The sequence below is a fragment of the Cupressus sempervirens genome, chromosome 3 (genome assembly GCF_028749045.1).
Source record: "Cupressus sempervirens isolate cs-2001-9-10 chromosome 3, ASM2874904v1, whole genome shotgun sequence".
Taxonomy (NCBI): domain Eukaryota; kingdom Viridiplantae; phylum Streptophyta; class Pinopsida; order Cupressales; family Cupressaceae; genus Cupressus; species Cupressus sempervirens.
In genome coordinates, this window is record NC_143120.1 from 452,447,030 (window position 1) to 452,467,837 (window position 20,808).

The 20,808-nt window shown below is 35.1% G+C and overlaps 1 protein-coding gene across 4 annotated transcripts in view; it reads left to right on the forward strand.

Annotated features, from left to right (window-relative positions):
- LOC149567030 (putative protein phosphatase 2C 60) overlaps positions 1-20,808 on the forward strand; it is a 197,620-nt gene that overhangs the window by 55,480 nt on the left and 121,332 nt on the right. For all 4 annotated transcript variants that reach the window (XM_089820253.1, XM_089820256.1, XM_089820254.1 and 1 more), the window contains exon 3: positions 7,704-7,767. In XM_089820253.1, the coding sequence (XP_089676379.1) occupies positions 7,704-7,767 (64 nt within the window). The remainder of the gene's footprint in view (positions 1-7,703; positions 7,768-20,808) is intronic.

Consider the following 20,808-nt stretch of genomic DNA (forward strand, 5'->3'; position numbering starts at 1 on the left):
GCGAGTGTAAAATCTGTGAGAGCCAACCCCAAGTGGCTGCATGTGATTGCTAAACCCTCAGGATGACAGGATTTAGCTCTGATACCACTGTAATGACCCCTACCAATAGGTCACTAAAAAACCTCTAATGCTGAACTGAGAAATTTTGTCAAACACTTGGCATGCAATTGAAGACTACTACTGAAAGTAAATGCTGAACATAGGAAATTGCTCAAAACCATATGCCATTCATATATCAACAATTTGCAAAAATGCCATACATATTTCAGCCAATAATATGATCATCAAACCCTAGGTTGGCAATATAGATACGCTAAAAATTACAATACTCTTTCACTTGCAAAATCCTAGCTTTCCTTTGATTCCAATAATGCCAAATGACAAACAAAGACAAGTACAATGTAAAATAGTAAAGTGCTGAAGTTATATTTTGTACTCAGCTGAAAGCATACATTTCTCAGAAAATATGCCAAATGCAAAATGAGAAGTGAAGAACCTGATTGTAGATGGCTGTAATAATTTTTACCAATACTGAAGATGCCAACACCCAAGCCAAAGTCACCCCAAATCTGAAAATGTCCTTGCAAATATTCGAAAATGTTTAGGAGTTTTGAAAAATTCCTTAAAAATAAATAATGGTATTTTGGAACTCCAAAATGCACCTATCTTTATCTTCTCGACGATAGAAATCCGATGCAAAAATACCTAGAATGATATGCTGAGTAATAAGGAAGATATGAACAAAAATGTGATTCCAAAGCCCTATCCTGAAATTCTGAAAATTGGATCAGACTTGTAGCAAAAACGAACCAGCAGCTATAAATCTTTCCTTCACCACAATTAAGCCTTCTAAAGATGTCCTGCAATCAATCCATGACTGAAAATGAATAGTCCTCAAAAAATGCCCTCCTTCTATGATTTCGGGTCTACTGAAAGAAGCCTCCTAAAATTTTGGATCTGCTAAAAATGGTTTCCTATAATTTTGGACTTGCTAAAAATGACCTCCTATAATTTCGGCCTTGCTAAAAATGCCTTTTGAAATGCTAAAATGCTGAAAATGGCCTTAGGCCCAATGATGCCCCAGTTGAAGCGACTGTAGTATCACCTCCAAATGTGCAACCCTTCAAAGGATATTTCACCTCCTCAGTTATGCAAAATCCTTAGGAGACTCCTTTCCTAAAGAAAAAATGATAATCTGCAGAATGCTCAAAGAGAAAGGTAGTGTAAACTCAAGTTATGGGATGTCCAAATGAGAGGCCAGGTACTCTATTTATTCACTTCTCTAAGAAGCCACTAGAACCTCTAGAAGTATCCATAAAATATTCTTATGAAATTCTTTTATAATGCACTTTTATATAAAAAGTATCTATATAAAATAAAAAGTGCAACTCAACTCAAAATTATAACATTTGGCCCCGCATAACACATAATAATAAAAATATAATAAATACCATCTCTCCAAGAGCAAATAAGATCATCCAATCCCCAAATAATCATTAGAAGCGACTCTCTCACTAAAACCATTTGCCTATGAGAGTCCATGATAGGCAAATCCACTGAAAAATGACATGTCACTAAAGAGGGGACATGACAACTATCCACTAGGAAAGAAACCAGTTGGATGTCGGTGGGTTTATACTGTGAAGTAGAAAGTAGATGGTACAACTGAACGCTTTAAGGCGAGACTAGTAGCAAAAGGGTACACCCAAACCTATGGGATCGATTATACAAAGACATTTGCACCTATAGCTAAAATTAATATAGTACGAGTCTTGTTGTCTCTAGCTGCGAACTTGGGTTGGCCGTTACAACAGTTTGATGTGAAGAATACCTTTCTACATGGAGAGTTGTCCGAAGAAGTCTACATGGAACTCCCACCGGGCTGCATGATACCAGAAATACATAGTTTGAAGGTGGGCAAATTAACGAAGTCACTATATGGGTTGAAACAATCTCCGAGGGCATGGTTCAGAAGATTCACAAAGTCAATGAAAGCCTGTGGTTACTGTTGGAGCAATTCAGACCATACTTTATTCATAAAGAATCAGCAGGGTAAGATCACTGCACTTATTGTGTATGTGGATGACATGATAGTTACAGGAAATGATCCTGAAGAAAGGAGGGCTCTACATGGTTACTTGTTTAGAGAATTCGAAATGAAAGACCTCGGTCCCTTGAAATATATCCTTGGGATCGAAGTGTCTCGATTTGAGAAAGGGATCTTTCTGTCTCAAACAAAGTTTGCCTTAGACTTGTTACAGGAAACCGGTATGTCAGCATGTCAACTTGTTGATACACCTGTGGAAGAAGGATTGAAGTTATGTATTGAGTCTAATCAGGTACCAGTTGATAAAGGCAGATTCCAGAGACTCGTAGGAAGATTGATGTACTTAGCACACACAAGGCCAGACCTTGCCTATGCATTAAGTATTATTAGCCAGTTTATGCATAATCTTGGAGAGCAACATATGAATGTAGTTATGCGCATTTTGAGGTATTTGAAGTCTGCTCCTGGAAAAAGAATTTTATTCACTAAAAATGAGGATCATCAAAGTGTGGATGCATATACTGATGCTGATTGGGCTGGAGCAGTAGATGACAGGCGTTTTACTTCATGTTATTTCACCTTTGTAGGAGGTAATCTCGTTACATGGAGAAGCAAAAAATAGAATGTTGTTGCACGATCAAGTGCGGAGGCAGAATTTAGAGGTATGGCACTTGGAGTATGTGAAGCATTGTGGCTAAGACTTCTCCTGAGAGATTTGGGCTGTCCACCTAGGTGGCCAATTCAACTATATTGTGACAATAAAGCAGCATGTGATATTGCTCATAATTTGGTTCAACATGATCAAACAAAGCATGTGGAGGTAGACAGATTCTTTATTAAGGAGAAGTTGGATGAGAAGATTGTGGAGCTGCCTAAGATTCGATTAGAAGATCAGCTGGCCGATATTCTTACCGAAGCAGTTTCAAGTCAAGTGTTCTCGAAGTTTTTGGGCAAGTTGGGCATGTGGGATATCTATGCACCAACTTGAGGGGGAGTGTTGCAATATTGGATTGTTTCTAATATTGAACTGATTCTTTCCTAAATTGATTCTTTCCTTTTTCCTGTAGTTGTTTCCTTTCCTGTAGCTTTATGTATTTGGCACACAACTATATATGTGCCTATACAGTTTTATGTAAATACATGAATGAAAAATATTCTTCTTGATTTCTGATTTTCAAGTGAGTTTTCCTGTAGCGTTCAAACCAGTGCATATGAAAACAACTTTACTAGCTTATGATGGTTGCCATGTCACCATGAAAAGAAACCAAAAGTGATGGCAGAAGCAATCCTAACTACTGAAGCAAAGAGATTAAACCATGTCTATTGATCATTACTCAAGCAGTGTAGAGACTTGTTATGATATAGTTTTTGTTTGAGCATATCGTGACTTTGGAGATAGAAATGCATTTTCCGTATGTGGACACAAAATTCTTATAGGAGAGAAGCAGAGACGTAGATGATTTACAACAGCATATATATGGCAAAATTAGACAGCGATGAAATTGTCGGAAGAGTCACCAGGAGGTAAAGGCAACCATGGGAAGAATAGTTTTTTTTATTTGATACTATAATGTATGTATAGGCAAGGACAGTGATTTAGCAAGCATATGAATCTAAGACAACTCAGAAATACAAAACAATTGGATAATATACAGCCGGGAACTATTTCCAAGGGTTGCCAACAACGACTTGTATAAAGAAACCTTCAAACACACTAAAAGGTCATATAAAAGACAAGAAATCCATATTGTGTGAGATATGAAATGTGCGATTGAAAGAATTCCATGTCACATTGAAAAATCTGTGTACGAATAGAAAGTCATCACTGATGGAATGACAACAGCCTTGTATTGAAGGTTTGTATCAAACGGACGACTCCAAATCAGCCATGAGAAGGTGGTATCAGACCATGTGTGTCTGGCATATACAGTGACATGTAAACAGGCATGGTATCGTGTGATATGTTTTTTAATATATTCTATTTGAAATGAGTGAATTTTAAGAAACCCATAAACTTTAGATATTAATCAAAATATGGAAAAGCTGTGTTTAAAGTTACTAAGAGTTGTGACTTATATGAGAACATGTGTCTATTTAGAGTGTATGCATGCAACATATAAGTAGAGAGTTGGAATGTGGTGTGGGAAATGAACAATGCAGATATGAGTGAAAAAGAAAAAGAAATAGAGCAGTGAGAAGAGATAAAAGAATATAAATATCTATGAGTAAAGAATAAGGAGGTGTGCTATTATAAAGAACAATACATATGTGGAAGATTAAAATAATATATATAGATTTATTAATCTATTATATATATTGATATAAAAAATTCAAGAAAGGAAAAAAATAAATAAATAAATAAATAAATATATATATATATATATATATATATATATATATATATATATAATATATATATATAGCATAAAAAGGAAGGAAATGGAAGATATTATATAATCAGATTGTGATCTGATATATAATTATGTATATGTGGAAAGAAAATATGAAGAAGTGTATTTTCAGATATAAGTAAAGATTTCAAGAAATAAATATTAGATTGAAGATAAGTTGTGAAATTAAAGTATCCATCATCCATTGAGTCAGCAACATCATTAAGGTGGATGAGAATTTTGTGTGCTCACGAAGATAGCAGTGGGGGTTGGTGCTTCCAGTAGGTTGGTGCCTGCGAAGTGTGGGAGTTGGAGCTTCCAGTGAGTTGGTGCTCAGAAACCTAAGAGGTTGAAGAAGTGGGCAAGGTGATATAGAATCATGGTTTCTTTCTAGAGAAACTGGTGATGTGCATTGAATATCTCATGACAACATTCTAAGCGCCATGATAATTATTTCTAAGGAAAACTGGCAGACTGGATGTGCATGGTACATGAGTTTTTCCTAGGAGTCTGTTTTTGATGCAGTATTGTGCATGTTTTTGAGTCGTGTTCTTGTGATAGTTGGACAAGTAAGGAGGCATGAAAAAGGCATAGAATCATGGCCTTTCAACTTGCAGATCTTTAATGGTGAAGAACATTATTTGAGGTGATTAGTTTTGAGCTGAAATGATCATTTGAAATGATAGAGGGTAAGAGTTGGAGGGAAAACATGATCTATGAGAATGTTGGAATGTGTTTTTGACTTGTGTTATGAGCAGACTTATTATTGGGGGAAATTTTGTTTTGAAAGCTGTGTTTTTTGAGTCAGTGCTTTCAAACTGAGGTTGGTGCCTTAGCTGATTGGAGTTGGTGCTTCAAGGAGGGTTGGTGCTCTCAAAGCCGGGGTCAGTGCATCAACTGTTCAGAGTTGGTACTTCGAAGAGGGTGTTGCTCTCTGTGAGTTGGTGCCCATTTCTAATAATAAAAGCTATTGTATCTGTGGTTTTTTACGGGAAAGTGTTTTCCACGAGAAATCTGGTGTATGCGTCTTTATAGTTGCTCTTTTTATGTTTTATGTGTTCATCCAGTTAAAAAGTTTTGAAATTCTAATTCTCTCCCTCCTTTGCACACCCTCTCAGTATTTCCTGTGTGCTCTGCATGGTGATCATCAAAGCAATTTTATTTGCTAAAGATGGAATGTTTCTACAACTAGCTTTAACATTCGTTGTTGAACTAGTTGGAAAAAGAATAGCTGAGAAAAGAAAACACTCCCTATTAATGAGAAAGTCATTTCCCATCAAGTTTGGCCTTGCTCTTAGATATCAAAGTTTCTTTTTGACAAGGACTTTGTCTAAATGTTTGCAGCCTGCTTATCTGAGGTTATATATTTAAAAATTCGTTAAAATTTAATAGCATAATGGATGCCAAAAAAGGGCGTTCGCTTTTGCCTTAGTAGATGTTATTATATGAGCCTTAACTTTTCCTCCAAAAATTTAAATAAATATAAAGTCTTTTTAACTATGTTACCTTGAGTATTGGGTATGGGTACAAGGACGATAGGGATAGGGGGCGAGTTTCATAGCTCCAAAATTTGAGGCTATTGTTGAGGGTGACAAGGGAAGAAAAAGGTCAACTCTCCCAAATGGCAGGGGATGTTTCTTAACATTTCAGCACATCTGCAAGAATCAGGGATGGGAGGGGGATGTCCACTTGGTGTCCTGCCATTGGGGAAATGCTTAGGAGACAGGGATGGGAGGAGGGGTTTGGGGGCAAGGAACATGTCCCCATGTTTCCATGGTATATATAATGTCCGTAAGCACAAAACTAAGCTAATAATCAATATAATGACAGAAAGACCTTCCAACAACGGAGATACTGAAAAGTCTTCAATGTACATTTCTGTTCTGATAAAGCACAAAAGCTCTTGTAAAATGAAAAAGGAGAAGTGATGAACACATAATTCTTCTCCAAAATGTCTCTATCTCTTGAAGCAAGTCCAAAATTGTTATTGATTTTAATTCTTCTAGGTGAATGAGAAATTCTCACATTTTCCTTGCTAGAATAACTGCCCTGAGTGATTAAAAAGTAGGTTTTTATGTGTGTGTTTTTTTGTTTCTTCATGACTTTTTTAGTCCACCTCAAAAGTACCTGTAATTTTTGCCAGTTTGCAAGGGATAACACAGAATATATCTGACAAAGTTTATGTGGCATAAAATAAAATAAATCCAGAATGCATGCCAAAATTTCTTTAGTTCTATTATCGTAGGCCAAATAATATATTCTTTTCTAAAATCTCTTGCTAGCTTGTCCCAAAAATAAAAGTAAAAAACATTAAAAACACTAATTTAAAAGAACCAACTTACATGAAAATTTTCATAGAGAATTTAATCAGTACAACTTGTTACAACCTACCTGGTTGTAAGCCAACAGTTGTTCAAACAGAACTATATATAATAATAATATAAATCTTAAATAACAAAATCAATGACATGACAAGTACCAAACATATAAAAATAATCTTAACTACGTGGTGATTTCATGTCATCTTGTCATACCAATAGCATCTATAATTCATGGTGCAGATACAAGATGCCATGTGAAAATTTTAGACCAAGTGTTTGAGTAAATTAATATAAGTTTAATCATCAAGCCATATCCAAAAATGTCAAATGTCTTTGATTGGAAGTGAGTGGCATACTGTGACTGAAGCTTCTAAAGACTACAGTATTAGAAATTCGTGGTTCCTCACACTTTTTGTTTGCATTCTTTTTATTTATCATTCTGCAAAAGCAATGGATTACTACAATGCTGAATGTCAAACAATTATTAATCTACTTATATACAAAAAATAAATTTATGCAGATTTAGATAAAATAGATAAATGCAAGTCAAATTCTCGAAACAGTAAACTCCTGTCAAGGTGAGAACCCTCAGAGATTAGAGGTTCATTCCCCTGGCCATTTTACAACCAGTTGTTGCTATGTGTATCACTTATTGTCATTGGCTATTCACTAAGATTGTGTTAAATGGTAATTGTTTGCAAAGTGCTACACCCTTAACTTCATACAAAATGTATGTGTAGTGTTTAAATCACAGTCATATGAATCTTGTGATAACCTGAATTGTTATGAGATGAGATTGAAAGGAAAATAAAACTAGAAACATTTTCTCTATGTTCGGGCTAATGAATGTTTATTTGTGTTGGTCTTATTTCATGGGCATAATTTGAGGGCACTTGTCACAATATTAACATTTTGACTCTTTTATACTGTTGTAATCTCATGCAGCATGCAGCAATTCCAGATCTTGATAGTTCCACATCATTCTTTGGTGTTTATGATGGTCATGGAGGTATTTTTAAGCACAACATAAGATCTATGTGATAAACACTCATTTGTCAGTAAATGTTAATCAATTTTTGTTTTCACAGCTTCCCAACAAAAGCTAGCAATTATCTTGATCATCATTATTACTATATCATACACAGGCAACTTGTGATGGAACTTTTCTTCCTACAATTGATTCTCTACCTAGTTATAGTAAAGTTATTCTAGAAAAGATTGTAAAATCTTACTTGCAATCACTGAGATCTAGAATGACAAACTGTTGTGGATTTTCTAGAATACAAGATATAAAGAAAATATGTACCCTGTCCTAACTCCATGCCACCTATGCACCATGGGTTTACCCAGGGGAAGTCATTCTTCAATTGGTGATGCACATTAGCACACATCATGAATTCTTTTACCACTTCAAACAAAAGATGCCAATAAAAGAAGGGCATGTATTCAAATGCTCAAAATACATTATTATACTCACAGATCTTGTTGGTTATGATGTAGAACTGAACATGTGCAAGAGAGCCATTTAAATAGTTGTGGAAAAAATGGCATTTAACTGTGTTTCCACTCTGCATGTCTTATCCTAGAAGGAATGAATGCAAGGTATTTGTCAGGTCTCAGGCTTACTTGAGGGGGTGGTCAAACAAGATATAAAGTTGCTGTATCGAATCACTATCCTAAAAAGTTATTTACTTTGTAACATGAAGCTAATAACAGGCACAAGAAATGAAAAAAGAATAGGCAATATGAGATTGGCATGCAATTCTCACAAAAATACTGTCTTTTACATCAAATTAAAGTCAGCAATGGTGATGCTTAACAAGTATTTATATAGATAGATCCCAAATAATGGATCTGAGTAACTTTAAAGGAACACTTTAGTTGGCTTGCAACTTTTCGTTTTGAAGTTAGTCAAATGTACCATTTATAAATTGCATGACATTTGGAGGAGAGCATTCCAACCACCCCAATACATCATGTTTGGTCTTGAATGGAGTTAGTCAAATGTACCATTTATAAATTGCATGACAGTTGGAGGAGAGCATTCCAACCACCCCTATACATCATGTTTGGTCTTGAATGGAGTATTTTAGATGTCCCTAGGTGTGGTTCTTGGACAGGACGAAAATTTGACTTGAGAAGAGTTTGGATGAATTTTCATAGTCCAATGGGATCATAGGTTTGCCTATGAATTTCATTGTTCTCCCAAACTAATCTGCATTTGATAGGACTACATGGAAATTAGGATCCTAGAATGAGTGTAAGCTCAATCTTGATAAAGCAATTTGAAGAACCACTTTTGGGAAAATCAAAGGCATCATTGTATTGCTACTTGAGTTTGTATTAGTTCAGCTGTGAATTTACAAGTCATAATTTAGGATTGTGGTTATTTGTAAATAGTTGCATCAATTGAGGGCAAACAATGAAAAGGATAATTTTGTGAAGGAAAGATGAGTGCTCAACACTGCTTTGTAGAGACCAATGAAATGTCACTCCTTGAAATATAGGATTTTCCCAACAATGTTAAATGTTGTACAGTTTTGTGTTCCCTTCCTTGCCTTGGGCTTGCTATGCTCATTAGTGATAACTAATTGGAAATTAATGAATGGTTCCACTTGGCCAATATTATGTTTAGGTCATGTCTTTTGACGTATTAGGGTCTTTGATTCAATTTCTAGCCTTTGGTGGGTTTTTACATTTTCCCTTATCTTGGTACTATTTTCCTCTATTCCCCATTTTCAGGACCTCAACCTTGTCTTGACCTTCTTTTTTAGTTATTTGAGTGTTTTCTTAACTTATTCTCTCCTATAGGCTTTTAAATTTCTACACCCCTCACACTCTTTTTGAAGGGTTTTGTCATGTCCCCTCTTTTAGCTCAGTCTAGCAGAGATATGTGAGTCAGCTTATTATGGGGTCTTGTAGGCTGACAGGGTTGGATAGAGACCCAGTATATGGGGACTTGATGTTCTGGCAGTTATTGATCACTTGGGAGACGTTCCTTGTTTGTAGGAGGTAGTTCCTGCTTTTTAGGAGGTATGATCTTGCCTAGGGTTGGGTCTCCATGAGATTACTCTTTGAGTTCAGTTTCAGAGGGATAGGGCTTGTTTCCTAAATTTTAGGAGCATCTCTAGATTTTAGGGATGAGACTGCCAGTGGATCCTTGATTTCCAACTTCAGTCACAGACAGGTGACAAGATGATTTTATGGTTTGTGATGTCAGTTGGGCATTTTGTGGCTATTTGGGTTATATTTTTAATATTTCATAAGTTAGCATTTAATAATTAAATAAGGCTAAGTTATTAGCCATTTTGGAGTAAGAAGGGGTTTTTGGCCTCATTTGGATGCGCATCCTATGGTGTGATAGCTCGTTGGAAAGGTCTCGAAATTCTCTAAATCTTTCTCTTTGGTCTCAGGGCAATTCAATGAACAAATTTCTGTCTATAAGGAAAAAGGTCATTTTCTAGTAACATGACCACTTTAAAATAAGAAATTATAAAACTTTCACTACCCAATGCCACTTGGAGACACTTAGGGTTCGATTTGCAATTGAGAGGGGTTATAAGGAGATATAAGCTTCATTCTATGATCATCTTTTGCATATTTGACAACTTGTTTATGAATTTTCTTTGAATGGGCAATTTCTAGTCTGGGACGCAAACCCCAGGTTAGTGATTGGCTGGGATGTAGTCCTCAACAATCTTTGGCACTGAATCTCTTAGGCATTGTGCATGGCGATTAAGGACAGAGGTATCAATTCTCATTGGGGTTTTAGCGTGGCATATCATCTTTCCAGTTGGGACGTGGTTCATTGTAGCCTGTGGGACGCCATTTGCAGCAGATACACCAGGTGGTGTATAGAGTATTGCTTGTATTCACCTCCAAATGTATGCTGGATTTGAGAACAATCTTCACCTTTTAGTTTGACATCAAATTTGTATGTGAGCTTTGGGAAATGCATTGGATTTATTGCTTGGCCCTATAATTCAGAAAAATCTGCCTGATTAGCAGGAGAGATCCATTAGGGATTTTTCAGGTTTGGTCATTTTAATCCCTATTAGTATCATGTATGTTGAAACTTCTATTTCTAACCTATTCTAATATAAAATTATTTATAGGCATTTGGACTTTATCTTATATCTCAATTAATGTTTTTTCTCTTTTGCACTTTGTTAGGTTTCACCTCATTGGACCTTTGGGATTCTCCCTACCATCATTCTTCTTGTAGTATAGTTTGGATAAATGATATCTCATTTAGCTGACTCTCGATTCCTACTTCCTTGCTTGTACGCTCTTAAAGTCCCTAGTCTTATTGTGTTCCTTAAATCGGGTATTCCAAAGTCCCAATCCTTGTCCCATTGATCCTTTCTACTTGGGCCCATATATTTTGCCTTCCCTCTTCACGCTTCCTCCCATGGAAGTGAGTATTCTATTTTCCCAATCCTCTCTCCCTTGTCATGCATTCCTCCTTGAACCTTAGGAATTGTGTTTAAGGTATCCAAACCTATAAAATTATAAATCCTAGCATCTATAGATCTTCATGCACCATGAGGCTACTTATTGAAGCACAATAAGGATGTTTTTGCTGTTTTGGGTAGTTAACATTAAATCTAATGAGGACTTTGTTGTTGTTGGATGTGACAATGCATTCAATGCTCTAATTGGCTTGTGATCACTAGAAACCTAATGAGGTAACCAAATACAATAGAACCAAATTGCTACAAATACAAGAATAAATGTCATAACAATGGATGGTCATTCCTATTATCTTCTTGACTTTTAATTCTCAGGTTGTTCTAGGGTTTTAATATTTGCAAGTTTGACTATGCAAGTAACAAGGTCACATGTTGTAAATTAGACGAAGAGTTTTTTTAGAAGCTATATATTTATTTGAATGTCTACTTTGTGAATTGTAATGATTTGGATAAATTTTTGAACATGATTGTGGGTTTTTTCTTGCAACATTTTTTTGGTATGGCTTTAATAAAAGTTAGGTGAATGTGTGAATGTTTGGTTTGCATATAGCTTTAACATTTATTTGAGTTTGTGAATCAGGTCCTTCTTGTAGGTTATGTCTTGTTGCCCATTTGAATAGGCATTGGTCTTAAATGGTGAATGATCAAAAGCCTCATAAGAATATCCTCTATCTTCAATAGTTTAATTTTAGGTATATGCACACGAGTGTTATTATCAGCTTAAGACTAGGTGCAATCAACCACTATGCTGTTAAATCTTGAACCAAACTATATAAATTGCAACAATAGAAATGCAAGAACACAAAAACAAATAACAGTTAAGAGTTGTCTTGGGAAAAACTCTCCTCTTGAGGGAAACAACCCAACCCACAAAAAGTTGATTCCTTTATTTAGATATCAAAATCAAATTAAAAGTTCTTCCTTATGATTGAAGTCTTCAACACTTTCAATTAATAAGCCTATTCTTGTTGTATTGAACTCTCAAAAGATCATAACTAGATCAAAAACTTAATTGCAATACAAAATGATAAAACATAACTCCACACTCTTATAGAAAGATTACAATAATTGATGAAAAATGCAACATTCCTCTCTACAAAACTTCTGTAAATAGTTACCATAAAAGCAAAAGACTGAATAATAATAGTCACCCAAGAGTTTCGATCACAATAATCATAATAGAGATGTGTCAACACTGAAGAGACGTTGAAGAAGGTGACCTGTCATATGTTAGAATTGGACGTTTACAACATTCATGAGCTTCATAAATGATGTGGTCACTGCTAGTGTAACATATGAACCTCACACGATGCCTTGTTTGCACACACATGGCTCTAGGTTTGACGTATGATAAATGTAGCAGTAGGTGAGATGCACAGTAAAAGACAGCTCTAGGTATGATAACACACGACCATGATTAGACAATAGAAGTAAAGCATGATGCCAATGAAAAACACATGATAAGGATGAGAGGAAAGGAACCACCATGGAACTATGCCGTCTGGAATAATATCATATATTGGAAATCGATGAGCAAAATATTAAACATAAAAGATAGAAGATTGTAAAAGTTTGCTGGAAGCAACAAAGTATAGAAGCATAGAGCAAATCAAGACAAGTACAAAGATCTCTACCACAACTATCAATTTCAACACTCCCTCTTACCAAGAGAGAGATCTTCAATATGTCATCACATGACAAGTGCACATAGCTGCAATCAAAAGAATGTCAACAAAAATCTCATCACATATTTTCTTATTATAAAATTTTTCTTCTCAATATAACAAAATTCACCATAGCTACTCCTAGAGGGTGAAATAGAAAAATAAATACAAAACTAAGTCATGGAGTCTCACACATGAATTTCACCATGGCTACTCCTAGAGGTGGATCCACCATTTCTACTCCTAGAGGGTGGAATAAGGACTTTCACTCAAACTTTTGTTGCAGAGAAGCTTGCATTAACAAGGAGTTTCACCTCAAACTTCTTTCATAGATAACTCATTAACAAGGGATTGGAACTCAAACTTGTCTTACTGAGAACTCATTAACAAGGGATTGTACCTCGAACTTCTTTCACAGTGAAGAACTCATTAAGAATATGCATAGAATTACTGAAGTTGAGACTCTCTCCACAATACCAATCTTATCTTGAGAGTAACAAAAATTCACTCTAGGAAGTGGCTCAGTGAAAATGTCTGCAGTCTAGTCCTCCATAGAAATATGCTTGAGCTCAATTACTTTCCTTTGAACCATATCGCTTAAGTAATGATATATTATTTCCACATATTTGATTCTACCACGGAAAATGGGATTAACTGAAAGCTCCACACAACTTTGGTTATAAAAAAAGAATCACTGTAGGTCTCAAAGACTGCGCTAAAAATCCTGTAAGCAATTTGCAAAGCTACACGACTTCTCTTGCAACTACAAACTACAACATATTCTGCTTAATCTGTACTCTAAGCACTATAAGTTCATTTCTTATTGCACCAAGAATCATAGCTGAACCTAAGCTAAAACAACATCTTGAAGTGCTCTTCCTGTCAGACACATGCCCTACCCAATTTGAATTAGTAAGTTCAAGTCTACACAAGAAGAATATTTTAAACGATAACCCACTATACCACAATCATATCTCAATGTGTTTAGCTATCACAAGATGAATCTGTCTTGGTTCATACATGAACTGACTTAAAAGTGTTAACAACATAACATATGTTAGGCCTTGTATTAACTAAATACATTCAAGAACTAATCAATTGCTTGGACATAGTAGGATCAACTAAATCTGAAGTGGCTGCAACCTCATGCAACTTTTTCAGATTAGTGTCAGTAAGCATCACCATAGATTTACATTCTAAGATACTTAATCTCTGTAAATATTGATAGCACATTGCCCTTGACTCAATATTATTTCACTTGGTCTTTGCCATAGCTCAAGCCTATGGAAGTAGTGTAGGAGACCAAGATCTTTCACTTCAAATTCAAAAGCTGACTCCTTACATTTAACAATGAGATCATCACCAGTGAGAAACAAATCATGAACATAAAGCACTAAGATCAACACTTCGTCATCAGTTACCGTTAAATATAACTTATGATCAACATCATTCTTTAGGAATGCCAAGCTCAAAAGATAAGGATCAATTCTCTCATATCAAGCATGAGGAGCTTGTTTAAGGCCTTACAAAGGCTTTTTCAACCTGCACACATGTGACTCCTTATCACGAATCACAAAGCCCTATGGCTATTCAATGCAAACTTCCTCTTCAATTATTCCATTCAAAGATGTTTTCTTCACGTTCATTTGATTAAGTTTCCAACCACTGCTGCAACACCTATGATGGTTTTGATAGAAGTGTAACGTGCTATAGGTGCAAAAGTCTCTTCATAGTCCATGCATTTTTTTTTAATGAAAACCCTCCAGGTACAAATCTAGCTTTGTATTTTTCTATACTCTCATCAGCTGCATGTTTAATTCTGAGGAAACACTTAGAAGAAACAATAGATTTACCTTTGGGCCTAGGAACAATATTTCACACATCATTTTTGATGATGGATTGATACTTCTCCATCATGATGTCTTCCACTCTTGCTGATTTGAAGCCTCTTCAAAACTAGAAGGCTCGAATGCTATAGTATAACTCATCAAGGCTACATATCCTGTAAACTTACGAGGTCTTTTATACTCTGAAAGTGCCACAAGGGGCTGCATATTTTTCAGCCTCTTGTGTAGTATGCCAGTGCCTTACCTACAATGATCTCTTCTTATCAACTGAAATGTTTCTTGGACCAACATAAGCATCTATAGGATCAACTGGATCAGAGAAATCTGCTAATTCTGTATTCTCCTTCTGAACCTCAGAAGGGGAATCTGGATCGGCCATATCTATGTCTTGAGAAGGTTCAAAATCTTCTCTATCAATTTCCATATTAGACTCTTTGGATCTTTTGCAAGCTACATCTTCTTCAAAAGAGGCATCTCTGCTGATTTCAATTTACTTTTGACTTGAAATGTAAATTCTGTATGCTTCTGATGATTCACTATACATAACAATGATGCCTTTCTTTCTTGAAGGTCCTAACTTAGTCCTTTTCTCTTTTGGAACATGAATGTAGATAGGACATCCAATTTTTTTGAGATGATTAATATCAGGCTTAATACCTGAGAATGCTTCTTCTAGAGTCATATTATCTTAGGATTTGATGAGGACTACAATTCTGAATGTATACTGCAGTCCTGCAAGCTTCTTGCCATAAAATGTTTGAAGACTTTGATCATGGATAATAGCCTTTGCTGCCTTAATAATAGACTTTTCTTTCTTTCAACTATGTCATTTTTTAAAGGATTATAAGGGATACAAAACTCCCTCTTAATCCCAGCCCTAACACAAAAAAATTGAAATATACCATAAACATATTCTCCCCCATTATCAGACCTTAAAACTTTTATCTTCTTGTTAGACAAATTTTCAACGAGAGCTTTAAATTCTTTTAATCTAGACAATACTTCATCAGATTCTTTAGAGTTTAGACTAAAGAAAATAAATCCATGACTTATGAGAGAAGTCATCAATAAAAGTGACATAATACCCAAAACCACTAAGGGAAGCAATAGACACAGAACCACACAAGTCAGAATCAATCAGATTTAGGATATCCTTTGCTCTAATTTCATTACTATGAAAAGTACTTTAAATGTTCTTACCTAGAGCACATCCTTTGCAGAAACCCTCATGATCATGGTTCAGCTTTGGAAGACCAACCTTCACTTTCTCCATTGAAGGCATAGTTCTGAAATTTAGTGACCAAATCTTTTATGCTACGACTCACTTGAACTTATAGAATCATGAGCTAATGCTTTAATAGGATGAGCTGAAATCTTGTAAAGACTATCATGATATGCACCATTCTCTTGAGCTGTCTGAATGCTGCTGCTCTTTTTCCATGCAAGAACTTTGGCTTCAATGTTGAAATAGAAATCAAATTCCTCTTAATACCAGGAACAACAAGAACATTCATGGCTAGCATGACCAAATCTTTATCTGCAAAGGATTCTCCAATTGCATTAAGCTGATCCTTTAACACTGTAATCTTCGTAAAAAGGAAACAACTGATTATCCTTTAGCCATTTTCACAAGAAAGAGTTGATGTCTCAAGGCTAGATCTCTACTTGTTTTGTTACATTCATACAGGTCCTTCAGAGTTTGAAATATATATTTGGCTGAATTCAACTTTGAAATAATGGGAACTAAGCGATCCTTAACAGAATCGATCAGAATCTTCCTTGCCATACTCTTTTTCTTTTTCCATTGAGCTTTCTCATCTTCTTTAGAAGGTTCTTCTACATCAAAATTGACACAGTCAAGAAGATCATTCTCTTCAAGAGAAATCATAATTCTAAATTTCCATTAAGTGAAATTTGAAGAACCATCCAGTCTGTCTTCAACTTTCAGTCCATTCACCATTGAGAAGAGCTGAGACAAACAACCAGAAAGTAGAGAAAAGAGAAATGTATAATAATGATTCTGGTTCTGGATTGTTTCCTTAGACCCGCTTTGATATCATGTTAAATTTTGAACTAGAATATATAAATTACAATAAAAGAAATGCAAGTACAGAAAAGCAAACAACCCGCCTCTTGAGGGAAAGAACCCAGCCCACAAAAAGATGATTTCTTTTTTTAGATATCTAGTTCTTCCTTATGATTGAAGTCTTTAACACTTTCAATCAATAAGCCTGTTCTTATTGTATCAAGTTCTTAACAAGATTCCCAAAATAAATTGACGGATCATACCCAGATCAAACAATTTATTGCATTACAAAATGAATATGATAAAGTGTGATAAAACAAATCTCCGCACTCTTATAGAAAAGTTACAATAATGGATGAAAAATACAACACCCCTCTCTACAGAGCTTTAGGATGCAATCACCATAAAAGCAGAAGACTAAATAATGTTAGTCACCCAAGAGTTTCAATCACAGTAATCATAATAGAGAAGATTCGTTAGAACTGAAGAGATGTTGAAGAAGGTGAACTGTTAGACGTTATAATTGAACATTTACAACAACGCGATATGAACCAACACCACAGAAATAAATTCACAAGCCTCATAAATGATTCACTCACTGCCAGCATACTGTATGGACCTCACATGATGCCATCTCAACACACACATGGCCCTAGGTGTGATGCACAATAAACACAACTCTGGGTGAGATGCATGATAAAACATAGCTCCAGGTGTGAAGCATGATAACACCGAAACATAATTAGAGAATAGGTGTAAATCATGACGCCAATGAAAAACACACGATAAGGACAAGAGGAAAAGAACTGCAATGGACTATGCTATCTGGAATAATATCATAGAGTAGAAACCAATGAGTAGAAGATTGAACATAAAAGATAGAAGATGGAAAAAGTTTGACGGAAGCAACAAAGTATAGAACCATAGAGAAAATCATTATAGGTATAAAGATCTCTATCACAACTCTCAATTTCAACATATGCAATGGGCTTATTGACATGTTTTGGGTCTTGATGGACCCCTATTTTTCAGGAAAAATCCAGGGATCCATTTATGGTGTTAGAGATATAAAAAGATTCATATGATCATAGAGCTCAAAGGCAAAGATGGGAAATACAGACACAGTCAACAACCTAATCAGCAGGGGCATTGAAATACTTATCTTTTTATTGAATCTGCTCAAATGAGCATACGCCTTTTGGTATTACCGGTTGTATGAGTCTAAATCCAAGAGGGCATCATAAGTGCAGGATAGAGAGACAAATTGGAAAAACAACATTCTACTCATATGGATAAAAGACAGGATTGAAACGGTAACAGTCAAATCTGCAAGCACTCAAATTCAAAATTCAAAACAGTAAGATAGATTCAAACAAATGTTTGCAAAGATGCCAATATAGATAGGGCTGCTTCTATGGTAAAGTGTTTTCAGACCTTGATCTTAATATGAAAAGTCAGGTGCAGGAGGCCTCTAAGTTAAAGAGATGAGATGAAGTGCCAAGGTTATTTTCCAAAAACTGTGACTCACAACCTACTGATTCGTCAGCCGTGCAAACAAAATAAGTGGCAGAGCCTAAAGATGTCGTCAGTCAGAGGCCATACACTTGATGTTGTCACCTACAACAACCTCATTAATAGACTTTGCAGTTGGCAGTTCATGAAGACTTTTTGACTATCAAACTGAATGTTGAGAATAGAAGAATGCGCAGATTATCTCTTCAGGGGTGATGTTTGTTTGATCCAACATATTTTGTACATGCACTATTGTGGGTGATGCATAGGATACAACAACAGTTTATGAGCTGTTCACCATGGCAGCCTATTGAACGGTTCTGAGAGATTTATTATCATGTTCGATGGAGGATTCCTTAACTTCCACAATCGTTTTAATCTTGGAGTTCATTCCTTATTAATTCATATTTAATGCTTCTTTGAATCTATTGTAGGTACTCACATGGAATGAGGGGAGTTTGCAAAAGTATGGGTTGATGATCGTGATTGCAGTTTGACGGATTGGAGAGTAAAAACATGGAAAAGGGGAGACACTTGTGACACGGAGATCCGGAGTCATTGCACGCAAAGCAGGTTTTGGTAAATAATGGCGTGGCTTTATTCTGGAGAAATCAGAGAAGTTGTTTTAAAGGCGTCGATAATATATAACAAATCATTCTCGGCAATTTTGAGAGAGTTCCCATCCATTTTGTTGAATAAATTATTCCCTTGTGTAGTTTCATAGAGTTATTATACATTAGAAAACAATTACAAAATTGAATAACTCAAGCGGTTATAGTTATTAAAGTTGAAATTAGGTTTGTAAAAGGGTGCGATGGTTGAGGACATACCTCTCGGTCCATTATAAATATAAGGTGTAAAATCTTACAGACGATTCATATAGATATGCAATTCATATTACTCCCTAAATTTTTTGATACACACTATATGCTACATGATATATTGTTTTTTTTCATTGGTAAAGGAATAAGCGATTGAACAAAGTTCGTGGATTTGAATTATTGGGTGAAATTTGTGTGGTCCGGATTTGCAATAGATAGATCATTTGTAAGGAGTGTCTTTATTGTGATTTTATTTCTGGCATAATTATTTATTTTTAAATTTTGGAGTTGAAATATTATTAAGTTGTGTCCTTTAGAATTATATTTAAAATTCTATAAATGTTTTAATGTTTGGACGTGTGGATTGGGTCATTATTGCATTTTAAACTTGATAAACATAAATATTGTGAAATATTTAATTATTTCAATATTTATGTTGAGTTTGTCTCCATATCAAAGGAGTTGAAGTGCATCCTATACTAGTTTAGAATTACATTCGTATAATTGATCCGTGGCATCTGGACTATTAATTTGTTTATAGTTTTAAGTAAATTGAACTTTATAAAGTTGTATGTTTCAACTTATAATATTCACTCTAATTGCCCATTTAATTAAGCACTGGTCTTTATATTACTCTTGATTCATAATCCATATGCTGGCAACTATTTCATTTCTTTCCATTGAGGAATTAATATTTTCATCTGTTGCATTAATCTATACTTATTTTTATTTTTAAAAACATTCATACAATGTTTTACTTTTATTCTGAATTCGTAATTTGCAAATTTAAAGTTTTCTATAATTCTTGCCATTTGGAAAATTTTTATTGTGTATTTGTGTTCTAACCAATTTGCTTTAAGCATCTTGGATTTAAGGTTGTTGTCCAGGTTAGGTACACCTGCCTTGGTTTTGCAGAGCCAGAAGCGCAGGGGATTTGGATCGCATTGATCAATCTTGTCAAGTTGGCCATAACCGTTTGGATATCCCAGAATCAAGTTGGCAAGACTTGTAGGATTCCAACTTGTAGTTGGGAACCAACAGATTAGCAACTCTACTGGTGAGAGTTGTGAAACAAACCCTAAGAGTTTTTGATTTCGAGATCAGTAAGAGTTAGATTCTATTTATTATTTTAAATTTTTTTTGATATATTTGAAATTCTAAATTGATAAGTTTTTACAGTGCATATAATTTCCTTGAAGATTTCAAACTCTTGGAACTATTTTATAAATCTTAAATTGCTTTATGAAGATTTGATCTTGTAGAAGCATTATATGTTTTTCTTTAAGCTTTTTCTGTAGATTCGATCTTTGGTGACGTATACTCTGCCGGAAGGAAGAACTTAGATTCTTGAAGATTATTCATTTCCTCCATTTGGAGGTGGCAACTCTATTGTATTTTGATTGGCCCTTTAACAAAAGGAGTGCCTAGATCATCAGTAACTTTGCTGAGGGAGAGGGCTCAGAAAGAAATGGTAGATGGTCTTTCAAATGTATCAATCATTTGAAAGAAAACCTTTTGTTCCAGATGGCATTAGGCCATTGGATTTCAGCAGTTTTGATTATGAACCTAGCAGGTTATCCCCAAAACTTTTGCAAATTGTACCAAAGTTCCATGGAGAATGGGATGAATCGACAGTTCAACATTTGGATGCATTCTATACATTTATAGAAGATTATGAGATTTGCGCAGAAGATCAGGTAATGAAATT